This window comes from Montipora capricornis, chromosome 12 (genome assembly GCF_036669925.1).
Source record: "Montipora capricornis isolate CH-2021 chromosome 12, ASM3666992v2, whole genome shotgun sequence".
Lineage (NCBI taxonomy): Eukaryota > Metazoa > Cnidaria > Anthozoa > Scleractinia > Acroporidae > Montipora > Montipora capricornis.
The window spans coordinates 16014340-16029339 of record NC_090894.1 but is presented as its reverse complement, the minus strand read 5'-3'; the positions used below and the strand labels follow the sequence as shown (position 1 = coordinate 16029339).

At 38.1% G+C, this 15000-nt stretch overlaps 2 protein-coding genes across 12 annotated transcripts in view; both read left to right on the top strand.

Moving 5' to 3' along the window:
* Window positions 1-15000, top strand: part of LOC138026296 (poly(A) polymerase type 3-like) — a 64739-nt gene that overhangs the window by 11504 nt on the left and 38235 nt on the right. For all 11 annotated transcript variants that reach the window (XM_068873578.1, XM_068873580.1, XM_068873576.1 and 8 more), the window contains one exon: window positions 10505-10625. In XM_068873578.1, the coding sequence (XP_068729679.1) occupies window positions 10505-10625 (121 nt within the window). The remainder of the gene's footprint in view (window positions 1-10504; window positions 10626-15000) is intronic.
* LOC138027032 (uncharacterized) lies at window positions 3930-8534 on the top strand. The gene is made up of 3 exons (XM_068874533.1): window positions 3930-4447; window positions 4576-4638; window positions 6246-8534. Exon 3 carries the CDS (start codon window positions 6803-6805, stop codon window positions 7964-7966), a length of 1164 nt encoding a protein of 387 aa, XP_068730634.1. The 5' UTR covers window positions 3930-4447; window positions 4576-4638; window positions 6246-6802; the 3' UTR covers window positions 7967-8534.

Genomic DNA, 15000 nt, shown 5'->3' with positions numbered 1-15000 from the left:
TGCTGGAAGACATAGCTACACTGTATATGTTGTAGTACAATTTGTTCCTTTGGTACAATTTTTTCTGAACTGGTACAGAATATATTGAACTAGTACAAAATATATTGAACTGGTACAATTTTAATTGTACTGGGTTATTTTTATCAACTGTCTAAAAAAGGGATTTTCCTTTTTTTGGGGGTGTAGTTAAAAAACAGGGGCATGGTTTTTAGGGGGTCTAAAAAAGAATATGTTATCCTTTCTTTTCTTCTACTTTCCTACCTCTCCTTCATCTTCCCTATCACCTCTATCCACCCCCTTCCTTTCACAGTCCTATCCCCCCTTATTTTGCAGGTGGCCCCCCTCCTTGCATACCCTTATGCCCACTCCCTCTATGACAGACTTTACACAGTATACTCAAGACTTTCTTTTTACTCACCCGAACTTGGACTTGAACTCCCTACCTCTGGATCTGTTGTCCACTCTCTTATCCACTTGACCACACAAGCAGATCATGCAAACTTACCATGATAATTTATAATTAAGTATTTTAATATTCATCCCAGGCCACTCTCTGTCCGAAGATTTTATTATTCATCCCAGGCCACTCTTGGTCCAAACTTCAATTTATTCACATTTAGACTTAGCAAGTTTTGTTGGAAGAAAACAGCTCGACAATGCAGTGTGTATCACACGAAATATTTTATCAAAGATTAGATGACTTTAAGCAAAAGCAGAAGCGAAATACGTCAAAACTAACCATGTTTATCGAAGATCAATTTTACAGTGGAGCAATGGAATACTTGAAAATTCAAAGTGAAAAATCAAGTAGTGATTCGAGAGAAATGGAAGGCAAACTATCTCAGTCACAACTAAAGACATAGCAAAGAAAGATATGGACATACCACCAAGGAAAACTGGGCTAAACTTCGTAATACCCCGCCACTTATTTGCATTTCATTGAATAAGAATAGGCTCTATTGTATTAAGTCTCGTTCTTCAAAAGATGCCACATAGGGGAAACAATAGTGGTTAGCTGTGACGAGGTATTGTGAAGTTGCTCCGAAAACTGCAAACACCCGACAGAAAAACTGTTATCCCAAAGAGTAAACTCTATGACACTCTTAGTCTTAGCACACCAAAGAACAGCACATAGAGGACGTCAAATCACAAGTAAATGGGAGAAATTGACAACTACAGTATTCAGAAGTAAGCGTTCAACTTGTAAAGTTGTTCGTAAGTTTATGTCGATTGCACGAACAGCAGAAGACTATCACCAGCAAACAAGAAAGCAAGCACAAAAACAACCGGCAATAAAAATAAACGAAGTAGACAAGATCAACCCTTTTCACCTTAAAATGCTCTTGGGTCAAATCATCGAAATTGAAGAGAGTGGATATGTAAGAATTGTGACAGAGTATGGCAAAGTTAACACTCTGATCACACCCTCGCGATTCTATCCTTGTATTGCCACTAATGTGAAACTAGATTTCTCTTAACCAAAACATCTTTTGCAGCAGCATGCAAAAGAGCAAGTGGGCTATACACTAGATGAAAAACTGCTGATTGGTGCTAAGTTTCCCCTATACTACTCATTGAGATATCTTGATATGGAAAAACAAAACAAATTGCTACAAGACACTAATCTCAAAATACTATTTTATTAATTTAATGACAAATAGCAAAATTAAATTGTAAGATTTCTGCACTTTATTTCTTGTCTTATTGAAACAGTGACATAATTCATGTATTGCTGTTACAGTCTGCATGCAAACTGAATTGTACACACAACATGATAAAACTAATCCAAACCAACAGCAGGACTGGTACACTCATGGTAACTTGATGATATTAAGCCAAAAAGCGATCCTTAGCCCTTGTTGCCACATGCACTAAATGAACAGGCTTTGAAATAAATTCTTAATGTTTATGTTTAGTACATCATGACTATAAATAAAAGCTAACCATTCTAGAACAAGTGTTTAGGCTTAAATTGTGTAAATTAGTGCTTAAAACCACTCATGTTATTCTTGGTCAAACCAGACTGTTAAGTATTTCCAACAAGTCTTGCTATTTCTGTCCTGCTCTGAATGCTCAGCAAACCTTATTTCAGTAACCTCTTGAACTAAGTAAATGAATGGCAAACAGCTGTTATCATGCAATGAAGTGTGTTCTTTGTGTTCAACAAACATTAAACTATTTTACCTGTTTTTGCACCAGTACAATTAAAATTGTACCAGTTCAATATATTCTGTACCAGTTCAAAAACAAATTGTACCAAAGTGCAAATTGAACTACAACATATATACTTGAAATACGTTTTTGCCTTCTGCCGTCGCGAAATGGGACATCTAGCCTTGTCTTTGAGATCTGTCATCTTGGATCTTTGAGGATGACTTTGGTGCGTGCTGGCAGTCAGTGGACCCAGCTGCATCTCTTCATTGGACGCCTAACTAATGGCAAGCATCTCTGGTATATCAGAAGGAAATTTCTGGTCTGAAAGATCTTTTATACATCGAATGGTACAGCTTCTTTCAATCCTGAAGTTCTGCTACTCAAACTAAGTGGAGATGTACATCCTCAGCCTGGTTCTGTTATTTCGCAAGTTAAAACTAAATACAAAGCACTGAGATGCCCTGAATGCAAAAAACCGGTTCAACAACGACTACAAATTGATGAATTGTTCATTATTGCGCAAGACTACGGCTTTGATATTATTACTCTCAGTGAAGCATGGCTGAAGAACGATAAACACCTACTTGACCATGTCTCCATTCCTGGTCGTGTGAATGAATTCCGAAACGGACAGCATCAAAGGAGGCGATGTTGGCGCCTATATCAAAGACTCCATAATACATGAAAGGCGAAAGGATATTGAGTCACGTTATCCTGAGTTTGAACATCTATGGTTCGAGATTAAGGCCCGTAATAAAAACAGCCAACTTCTTCTGGGAACAATTTGTAAATCCTCAAGAATCCTTAGCAACCAGCAGTGGTTATTGCAAATGGAAGATTTACTTACCAACTTAACAACATCATGAAGGGTCTATTGATATTAACTGGGGATTTCAATATCAATTTACTTCAACCTGATGCAGGTATTAAAACGCATGAAGATCACCTGTCCACCTGCGCCATGGCTACATCATGATGAAATAAGAAACCTCCAGACTGAACGGAACATGTTATGTTACAAAGCCCATGAAATTAATACTCCACAGGCATGTGAAGCATTCTGCAAAGTGTGTTGCCTTCTAAAAGAAAAGATCAAAGCTGCAAAACAACATTTCATTAACAAAGTCTTATCATCTTCTAAACCTAAAGAAGTTTGGCGAGTAACACACTGAATCCTTCACCCTCCGTTACAACCCCTGAGACTTGATGTAAATAGCCTTAATAGATTCTTTGCAAATACTACTCAGCGCACTCTCGGATCTACCGACGTCGATCCTAAAGACGACTTATTCAGTATCATTAACACATTGCAATCTTCAGAACCGGAAGAGGAAGCCTTCAAGCTGCAGCTGGTTACACCAAGTGAGGTAGCTAGAGAGGTAAAATTAATAGGATTTGGAATGGTACATCTACCAGCCCAGATCAAATCCCAATTAAATTCATCAAATCAGTGACAGATATCATTGCTGGCCCGCTTACCCATATTATTAATACCTTTATAGAGTTCACATCTTTCCCAGAAGCATGGAAGATTGCTAGAATAATACTGATACGAAAAAATGAAAGTATTGCAAGTGAATCAGATATGAGGCATCTGTATATCTATTTTGCCAGTACTATCGAAAGTATTTGAAAGACTTGTCCAACAACAGGTTGTGTCTTTTATCGATTCACATGACTTGCTCAAAGATAACATACATGTATGAGACTGTAGGAAAGGCCACTTGACAACCACTGTACTTTTAAGGATAAGGGACGACATTATCAAAGCTACATGTATGAAAAGGGGAGAGGTTACACTTATGATAGCATCTTATATAAAACTGTTCTGAAGAAGCTCAATTATCTTGGGTTTTCAAAATCTTTCCTTAACTGGACCATCGAATACTTAACTGACAGGTGGCATTTTGTCCAAGTGGACGATAAAACATCAGACGGTCGTAGAATTAACTTTGGAGTGCCACAAGGATCGATCATGGGACCTTTAAGGAGGCTCGAAATAGGTTTTTGGGCGTGCGAAACTGGGTTCTAATTCCTTGCATGGTAGTTTTAAAATCTCACGAATCTCGCGTGCAAAAAAAGTAAATAATGGCGACCATGGACAGTGTTAAAACCCGTGACTCCTCAGGTCGCTTTTGTTCCACTAATAAACTTTCCGCAGCAAGGAAAAGAAAATGCTGTGCAACAGATTTGCTAAGGGGCATACACTCTAAAAAAACGAAAATATTGTAGTAAAGAGAATCGGGATGAGGAAGATAACGCACAGTGGATGGGAGCAACTTGAAGTGTCTCAGTAAGTTTCCGTCTTTTTTTTTTTTAAACTTGTTTGCTTGTCAGGTCTCCATTTTCAAGGAGGGATTTGTCGCTTTCATGCGAACCTTACGTAAACTGAATGAAACATCTCAGCTCACAATTTTTCAGGAAATGCTCAGGGAAGTATTCCAACAGGAGCAAGAATTGTGGACCTTGAGGTTCTAGGCGAAGGTCTGAAAAAGTGCTCTGGTTGCATGAAAGGTGTACTTAAGAAATTTTTCTGAACGTGAAGTCAAGCACAACTTGATAAGGAAAAAAAAATGAAGCATCTTGTTTTAGTAGAACATAAATCTGCCAAAATGCCCTGCAAAAATAAATGAATAAATATCATTTGACTTTTTATATATTATATATTATATAAAAAGTCAAATGATATTGAGGTACATCTGGAGATGCTGTCTTTAGTGAAGATGAACTTTAGTTAATATTTCAATACAAAACGTGGGCACACAACAATGTGCTATTTCTGATAGAGGTCTCTATGTTAACTGGATAGGAATCTCTTTGGTCTAGTATTTCATTATGTTGTTGTCCTTTACAATGACACTATAAGTGGACTGGCTAGTAAGTTCACAGTAAATTGTCCCTCTTGTGGAAAGAAAAACACAGTGTCAACATAAAAAAATGAGTTTTACTAATGTGCGAGCCAGCGAGCCATGCGAGCCAAGTGGCGAGCCATGCGAGCCATGGCTGCGAGCCATGCGAGCCAAGAAGCGAGCCATGTGAGTCATGGCTGCGAGCCATGTGAGCCATGCAAACCATGACTGCGAGTCAGCATGCGAGTCACACAGTTATTGAAAGCTAAGCATTTTAAAATGGGTGCTTAGGCTTAATAACTGTTTATCAGCGCTATTTGAAATGGGTGCTTAGACTTAAATGCAAAATTCGCATGGCTCGCATGGCTCGCTGGCTCGCACATTAGGCAGACCCTAAAAAAATCATAGAAATGGCAGTAGAGGACCAAATGCCTTTGATGTTAATAGCAGAGCAGCCCTTGCTATCTAAATGCTGGAATTGGCTACACCCATCTTAGCACTTTAACAGCAGCGTTTGACATTTCACAAGTGAATCATGTCACATTTAAGGCCAAAGAAAGGGCAGTTGGAAAAGCCATTGAAAATGTTGCTGCAAAGAGCTGTTTAAAGGCCATAGAAACTGAAAAGGAAAATACTCTGCAAGGTATTAGAGGGTAGCCCTTTCAGACGAATTGTTACTGTAACCTCTGTACTTTCAATAGTATCCAAACAACAAACCAAAATTTAAACTAGTAAAGAATGTTCTTTTATTTTTGCTCACTTTGTTTGAGGATTTTTTGCAAGGAGTGCAAGCCTCTATGTCTTACCTTCCACCTTGCCTCCACCCACAACCCAAATTTCTCTTCTCTTTAGATGCAACAAGATGACTAAAATTAAATGAATATTACCAAGTGTGTTGTAATTGTTCTTCTAAAGTCATTTTATTGCTCTGTTTCCATACATATAAAGTTTTCGTCCAGCAATAAGGTCTAGGAAGCACACAGTTGTGTAATGTGATTCACATTGGGAGACTGACAATAACAGAGATTTCAGTATGTTGACTTTAAAGTTTAAAATAATTATTGCTTTCCTAAGTGCTTTGTAGAACCTTTCACTCCCCCCGTGGGACCTTTTGCTGTCCTGATGATTATGACAGCTCAGAAACGAACATTGTAGCAGTGAAATAAACAATGACAATATTGAGGCTTCAAACATTAAGACATTAAGTGACAAAACACTTTTTGCATCCATTTGATTTTCTAGCTGTAGAGGTTGCTGACAGCAGTGGGCTCATTGGGAGAGCTGTTTCATCTGACCTGGCTTGGCAAAGAAGGAATGGGGGTCGCAACTCCAACACTGGTCAAAGGGCAGTGATGGGTGCCCATACAGGGCAGGTTTTAGATTATGGAGTGCGGTCAAAAATGTGCAGGAAAAGTATGAATCATAAGGGCTCATCAAATAGCATGGAACCTGATGTTGCTGTTGTTTTTTTCCATCATGCAGTTAAAAATGGAGTTAAGTACAACATCTGCACTGGTGATGATGATGCCACAAAACACGCTTATCTTAGAAATAAATTTCCTTATGAGGTGGAGAAGCATTCTGATACAGTGCGTACAAAAATATCCCTTCTCTCAAAGCTCTATGCATTGAAAACAAGTAAGAAGTTTCCTGGTGGCTCTCAACTCTCTGTAAAAGTAATAGGATATTTAGGAAAATGCTTTGGTTATTGCATAGCACAGAACAAGAACAAGCCCCAATCTCTTAAAATTTCTATCCAAAACATTGTTCCTCATGCCTTTGGGAAGCACCAAAATTGAATGATGTATGGTGTTGCTTCCAACAGAACTCAGAAAACTACCGGCACAGTGAACTATCTTTTGGAAATGATCTGCATGGTGATGAACTCGAAAAAGGCATTTATATTAGTGTTCAAGGAGTATTCAACAGATGTTGTAGTAAAGAAACTTGCACCAGCGGCCAATTCACAGAGGAATGAAGACTTAAATAATTCTGTTGGATCAAAAAATCCCAAAATTAGATTTTATGGAGGTAGCAAGAGTAACAGTTTTCGTGTTGCCCGTGGCATAAGCCAGAAAAATGAGGGACAAAACTGTGTGTGCCAAACTTTGGAAGAAATGAACATTGTACCAGGTGTACTTTGCAAGAAGTATTGTGACGAAACTGACCAAAAATCACTCAAGGAGAAAATCAGAAAATCCTCAATTGGCTACAAAAAACGATGGTCTCAACTGAGAAACAAGAATTTAAGTTCCAATGCAAAGAAAGAGGAGAAGGAAGGCACCACTCAGACTGGAATTGGACTTAACTTAGACCCAACACAAAGCACCGGTTGTTTGGCAGATTTATCAACAATAACGAGGAGTGTAACAAGAAGTCAGTTAGAAGAGTGCGAGAAATTGGTTCCACCCTTTACCCCTCGCCCAACCCATCCACCTATTTCTTGTAAGGACACCATAAAATATGAATTTGTTGTTTTTGACATCAAAACAACTTCAACTGGAAAGGATGCACAGATTTGCCAGCTATCTGCCATTAACAAATCTGGAAATTGCTTTAACGATTACGTCCTTCCTACATGCAACATCAATCACCATGCTTCTCTAATAAGTGGACTATCTATCAGAACAATAGATGGTAAAAGAACCTTACCGAAATACAACATTCCGGTCTTCTCCATTTCTCTAGCACAATGCCTTGAAAATTTTGCAAACTTCATTTCTACTGGCAAAAGTAATTTTCATACTGTTCTCATTGGACACAACTCCACAACGTTTGACACACTAACTCCGCTTCGTAGCGGTGGACTGACCTTCAAGCAACGACTTACATCAAGGAATTTATTTATTGCCGATGTGCTCCATCTTATCCGTACGCTAATCAAGGCTGGAAACACGTCCTTACAATTTGACGACGCATCGTACAGAAAATTGCTGAAAGTGGGCTGGCTTACCACGATTTGAATCACCTTTTTGCGAAGGCTGTCAAAGAAGGACTTTTGGCGGTGTTGAGCCAGGTGCCCACGACGTCGAAATCGACCAGATCTCCAAGAGGAACGAACAAAACTGCCATTTTATCCAAAATCGATCAGCACTTCAAAAGCAATAGAGTTGATTAGGAAGACGGGAAGAATTGATTAAAGCATCAAGAATGACTCTGCTCCATGATCGAAGATGGAAGGAAATGGTTGCATTCGATAATTTCAAAGCATGTTTGCTAGACGAAAACCCTTATTTAGACAAAAGATGTATCTCCTATTCACGGCAAACTACGAGAAGATTGCACAAAAAAGTTGGACGGTCACTAAATCATTTCAATGGTCCGACTCCCTTCTCTCGTGTGCTGGCTTCGAATGAGCAGGTGATGCATGCGTGAATGCTAATCTTGTAACCCCCTTATTTTTCATGATTTTGCAACTTCATTCGTTTATATCTCTGCATCCAGACGGTAAATTGTTTTCATTTTTTGCATGTTATCTTACATTAATTTAAATTTATTTCTTCAAAATTTAAAACAATTCTGTTGGTGAAAAAAAAAAGTTAAAAGACATTTCAAACAAACATATTCTTCTGTAAAACTGACCTACGAATTTTTTTAAATTTTAAGTGTTTTAGAGATTATTTTTAAACATTATCAGGTAACTCTGTGTGGGAAAATTTCACTGACAATACTGATGTTAAGGTTTAAAAAAATGCCTTATGTTGTTGCCATGGTAATGGTATTTTGGAAGAAAATGTGATGTGAGAAATCTATGATGGGTACGTATAGTAATACTCTGGCCAAATTTCGTGTTGATATGATTACCCTAACTATATCTAAGAGCAGACTATATTTATTTGTGTGAAAAAAGGGGAAACTATTTCTAGCCTCCTTAAGCCTAGTTTTCATATGTCGGGAAAATCCCAGACGATCGGAGATTTTGCAGTTTCCCGACCGTCCCAGATTTTGCCGGCATGTCGGAAAATCGCCAGATGCTTGTCCTAGATTCTCCCGATAGTGACTTTGGCGGAAAATGGAAAGTGCGCTAAAAATTGAAACGTGCAATTTAGAGAATTGGTAACGAGCTAAAAACCATCGCCGACGCCCCTGAAAGTACAATTTTAAGTTTTCATATGTCGGGAATGATCACCGACGATCGCAATAATCTGGGACACGTCGGGAAAATAGAAACGGTCTCTTTTTTCCCGATTCGTCCTCGACCATCCCAGATTATCGGGGATGTCTACGATTTATGGTTTTCATTAGTCGGCAAAATCTGGGATGGTCGGGAAACTGCTTAATCCCGGATCGTCTGGGATTTTCCCGACATATGAAAACTAGGCTTTAATATGCAACCTCTATGTTGCAGATCTCCACACCCACGTTAACATGCAATGTCACCAATACATGGATGATACAACATTATATGTGCACTGCAAGCCATCGAACCTTGAAAGTTATTCACGTGACTTAAACGAAAGCTTATGTAATCTTGAGGAGCGGTCTAGCAATGCAAATTAAAGTAATTAACCCATCAAAAACCAGAATGATGGTCCTGCCTACAAGATTGCAGTAAATGATAAGAACATTGAGTGTGTTCCTAGTACTGAACTCTTTGGAACGTATATTAATCAACATCTGAAATGGGAAGACAACGTTAAGTACAATTGCACCTCATGTTAAATTATTGCTATGCTACCAATGCTTAGCAAGGTCAAAAATCTGTTGTCTTTCCATATTAGGAGAAACCTTGCCCAAGCACTTGTCCTATCGAAATTATGTTATAATGATATTCTTCTTCACTCACTACTGAATATTTATCAGCACGTCTTCATAGAATAGTACAATAGGCAGCTGCAAGCTTTGTCAATGGTAAATATGCAACAATGCTTAAAATCCTGAAATTGAATTGGTTACCGGTGACTGAACAACGTGAATGGCATTTTCTTTAAAGTACACACAAGAGTTCACACAGCTCAGACTGGCCAAATTATTTAAGACTAGAGACTTACAAAAATAATCTAAACTTACACTCCAGCAAGGGTATACAGCTTCAGAGATCAATGATCGCCAATACGTTTCAAGATTAGGCTGCTAAGTTATTCAGTAACCCTCCCTTTTCCTTGAGAAACTGCATGAACCAAATTTTATTTTTTAAGGAGACAAAGAAATTGCTACAAGATAAAGCCATGCCCAGATTATAATTTTTTTCCCCTTCTTTTTATCATTGTAAATATTAAGTATTTAGCGTTTTTAAGATAGCCTTTCCTAAGTTTGTTTTAATTGTAATTAACTTTAGTCAGATATTAATGGCTGAGGAGCCACCTCGTGAAAACGCTGTTATTAAAATAATAATAATAATAATTATTATTATTATTAAATATGCGAGGACAGACTCCTTTTTTGTACATGTAGGTCAATGATTATTCTATCAGTAGATGTGGAGAAAGAAAAACGTTTTTGCACTTTAATTGAACATTGTACCATGTCAAATTCAATTTTTATGATGATCATTATTACAGGCAAATCCTGCAGACCGATATCATCTGATGCCCATCATCACACCAGCATACCCACGACGGAACTCCTCGTTCAATGTATCCGTGTCAACTAGAACGATCATGAAAGAAGAGTTTGAGCTTGGTAGGTGGATTTTTATGTCATAATCTATGGACCCCTACCCCCTACCCCCTCTTCCCTCCCTAAGGAACAAGGGTGGCACTGTCGGTTAGTGCACGGCCTTGGTGCAAGAGGTCCCGAGTTCGATCAACGGATCTCACATCCTTGTTTCGACTTCTTTCCTTTCAGTGTAGCCTAAGTAGCCTTAAATACCCTTAAAAACGAAGCACTGATGGAAGGAGGGGGGTAAAATGGGCGCACCGTCGGCTTCTTGGGAGAAGACCCTCTAGAGAGTAAAGGAACTTCCGACGTTAAATAAGGTGTACCGTTACCTTTACGTCCCTGAATCTGAAGGAATGAGGAAGTCATGAGAACTTAACTGAAGTGGCAGCAAATGTTTATGCCCAGTTCATTTACTGTAAGTTGTTTTATGACAAAGCAATGTTGTTTTTTATACTTACATGTAAGTGTCAAGAGACATTTGACATGTATCACAATACATGTACCTTATAGGAAATCAACGCTCCATGAAATTAAGGTATTGGAATTTAATGTAAAACGACTTTGAATGAGAAAATTAATGGGAAAGAGGAGGTAGAATTTCACAATAAAGGAAATTAACGTGATTAAGATAGTTTGTGGTGACCAGTGGAACAAATTTATTCAACACCAGGTTTAAAAAAAAATCACTGAACACTGGTTAACAAAACAGTCTTCAAAATTCTAATTAATGTAGGGGTTAACAAAAAGAAAGCTTGTACCATATTTCGTTTTTTAGGTGCCATGAATGTCTGGAAAGGTTTCAAAATTAGGGTTAAAAAAAAATGGAAATTAAGAGTGCGGAAATTACCCGTAGGAAACGAGAAGCGCTGCACAGCGCCTCAAAAGCGCTGCGGAATAGCGGTACAGCGGATGTGCAGCTGAAATGCAGCGTTTGGGAAGCTTTCCCACAGCTGATGTTGAAGCCATTCGAAGCGCTTGACATCAAAGTGCAGCTGTTTTGCAGCTATCGAGATGGCTGTGAATTAGCTGCACGACGCAGAGATTCAGTGAAAATTGCGTGAACGTGCCAACGCGAAGTTATTTGTGCTGATGGGCAAATGAAAGTTTTTATTGCGATACGAAAAACGCTACTTACAAAACAAAGCAGACGCTACTTACAACACTAAGTACAATACCATTTACAAAACATTACTTACACTACTTACTACACAACACTTCCCAGACTTCAATTCTTACACCACTTTTAACAGTTTGTTTTTCTTTTATTTAGTTACTGCACACCTATGTACTTAGAAAAATGCAATTCAACATGGGTTTCCACTTAGCCTCTAGCATCTTCCTATTATTGTACTTAGCGGCAATATGACATTCAATTTTATGTTTTCTTTTAACTAGTTCCTTATAGGAAGGGAAGAACGGACGACAGTTATTCCTACGACAGTTCCATAAATGTAGCTTACCTAAAACAATTAAATAATTAAACAAAGAACATTTAGTATCTGTGACACCAACTAAACGAGATGCTTCTGTGAAGCATACACTGGGTTGCCTGTGGTACGTGCTACAGAAAATCAGAAGGCACTGAATTGTGTGGTATTGAAATACAGCATTCCAGTCTCTGAAGAACAACAAATAAAGGAGAAGCGAGAAACATTGGCTTCTGGGCTGACATGTTGATAATTTTCAAGTTCCCACAACTTCTGTTTACCACAAGTGTGCCCTCTGAGCATCTGACAGCTTTCTGATACTAAAGTTCACTGAAGTTAAGCCCTGCCGGGCGGGGTTAGTGTTTGGATGGGAGACCAAGACAACATTCCCCTCATAAAACAGAAGCATCGGACCGAAAATACTATTAACTCTAACAAATGCGAACTCAGCGAGGTACAGATCTTGTTAGCTTGCTTTATGCAAAACAAATATTGATGAAAAAGCAAATAACTATTGATACACAGTTTTCAGAAAGAGCAGGAGGAAGTTTCCCGAACGGTCGATCGAGAATAAAATATTTACGACATCAAAACAACATTAATTTTGAACCGTGAATATAGAATATAAAAAGTTACGATCAGCGACAAACATTTTGGGAGATTTTTGCTACGTTCAAGTAAATTGCAAAATCGAAAGTGACATGGCCGGAATTCAGCGGGCGCCGTGATTAAGTTACCGCGGCATGTTTACTCGCCAAACAGTGAAGCATCTGTGTCAAATAATGGCAAGATACCGGGTTTTTGTAAGTTTCTTTTTCAGTCAAGTGTTATAAAGTTTGACAATGAAATGAGCGAAGTCAAAACAAAGATCACAATCGCCCAACTCTTATTTATGCAAAGTCAAAATTTACTCTCCAAGACGCGTACGACGTTATTTATCACCAGGTAATTCCATCATTTTGGAAATAGCAGCTACTTTATTATTCATCTGCGTCACAAGTTTTCACTGATTTTGGGGCTCATTTTGTTGAAACTCAAGCACGCTTCCAACAGGCCTGTGAACCCTTCCTGCTTACAGAGCAATACTAAAAAACTTCTCCCATATCACATTTCAACCTTAAGCTCGAAAATTCAATACACAACATGATATTATAATTAACAAAGGCAGAAAATACCACAGAATCCTTTTCCAGCGAAAACATTATTGAAACTAACAACATATTTGCTCTTAGAGACGAAAACCTCTTCCTATTTCATTGCGTGCGTGAAGACAAGAAACTCAATCGCGTCAAATTACCATGTACTTCAGGTAAATAGAGCTCACTTTGATTTCGTCTCGACGGGCGATAGATTGTTGTCGAAGTCCAGTACTCGTCGCTTTTGAGCTTTCTGCCTAGTTTATCCAACTGACTTTCCATTATTGAGCTCCATAAGGGTATATTTTGTTTAAGGATCCACTAAAACGCCATTCGCGTTACATGACTTTCGACGCCATTGCAGGCTAAGTTAATGATTCTCCTGTGTCCACCAGAGAAATCTACGCAGTTCCACTACCCTCTCGATCCTAAGAACATACTCATAGAAGGCTCTATGCAAAAAGCCATTACTTAGCAGGGTAGTGACAGGCAAGACTTTTACCGACACGGAAAAAAATAAAAAAAACACGAAACTAAACACAGATTCCAACTGGTTTGCCATAGGCAACCCAGTAATTAGTCTTTAACTCAAGTTTCCTTTGTTCTTTGGCTATAGCGATCCAATAAGATTCAAATTCTTCCCAAAATGCACGTGAGTAAACACAGTAAAAGAATAAATGATCAATTGTTTCCGCACCAGTATTGCAAAAAGTGCAGAGATTGCTACAGTATCTTAGCTAAGCGGGAATTTGTGAATAAAGTGTCATTCAGTATTTTAAATTGAAAGCATTGTACATATGTTTCGCAGATACAGGACCTTTTTAATGAGAAAGCCTTTTTTATTTCTACATCATCAATAGAAAATTTTGATTTCAACTTTGTGAAGCCTCTGGATTCTGTCGCCTTACTGGATATAAGCAGACCGTAGATCTCCCTAGACTTGCTAAGTGCTGGATCAAAAATTCTGTCACCAATCTTAAATTGCAGTGATCAAACATGATATCTCTATTAACTTCGCAGCTTCGAAATCTTAGATGACTTGGTACAGCGCAATGAACACCAGTCCAGAAAGTTAGAGTCTTTTAAACCATTATGGTTTGCAAGGTTAAAGGACTCTGTTACTCAAATCAAATTTTAAGTCACTTAAAAGAATGATGTTTGCACTATTACAATTATTATAAAAGATAGGTTTACCGTTTACTCTAACCCATTGAAAAATTCGCGTGCGCTGTGTGTGATGTGTAAGATAACTTGGCAAATTTTCGAGGTTTTGCAGTGGAAAGTGAGCATTAAAAATAAATCATATGCACAGTAAATGTACACAAGATACTGAGTTCTAGAATTAAGTTCACCTTGAAGAAGAAACAGTGAACTTCCAGATTATGTAAAATATTGCTAAAAAGTGATTGAAAACACGTCCTAAGGCTCAACTGAAAATGTAAAGGTAGAATTTTCGAAGCTGCGCGCGTTAAGCAATCAAGAAAGTTTTTGATTGCTAACTAAACAAAGTGCGTGAAAAATATATATTATACATGTAACTCAAAATATGCCTTGTGCAATTTACAGTTAAGTCTAACCACTCAATGGATAAACATTGCTTGAAATTTATTCCAATCGCTTTGTTTTCTTGCAGGTATAAGTGCAAAAATTATGCACAAATGCTGCTGCCGAAACAAAATTCCACAAGGAGCTTTCTGCTTGTCGAAATACACGTGCACAAAACCGCAAGATTAATTTAGTTAATTGATCACTATCATGTTTCATGAGAGAACAAACAAGGGCAAATTGTGTCTTTCGAAAACTTTCACTGAAAGATAATTAAACTTGCAAAAC

Bases quoted from the DNA above. Each gene is read 5' to 3' on its own strand.
- LOC138027032 (XM_068874533.1), top strand. From the start codon at position 6,803: ATGATGTATGGTGTTGCTTCCAACAGAACTCAGAAAACTACCGGCACA.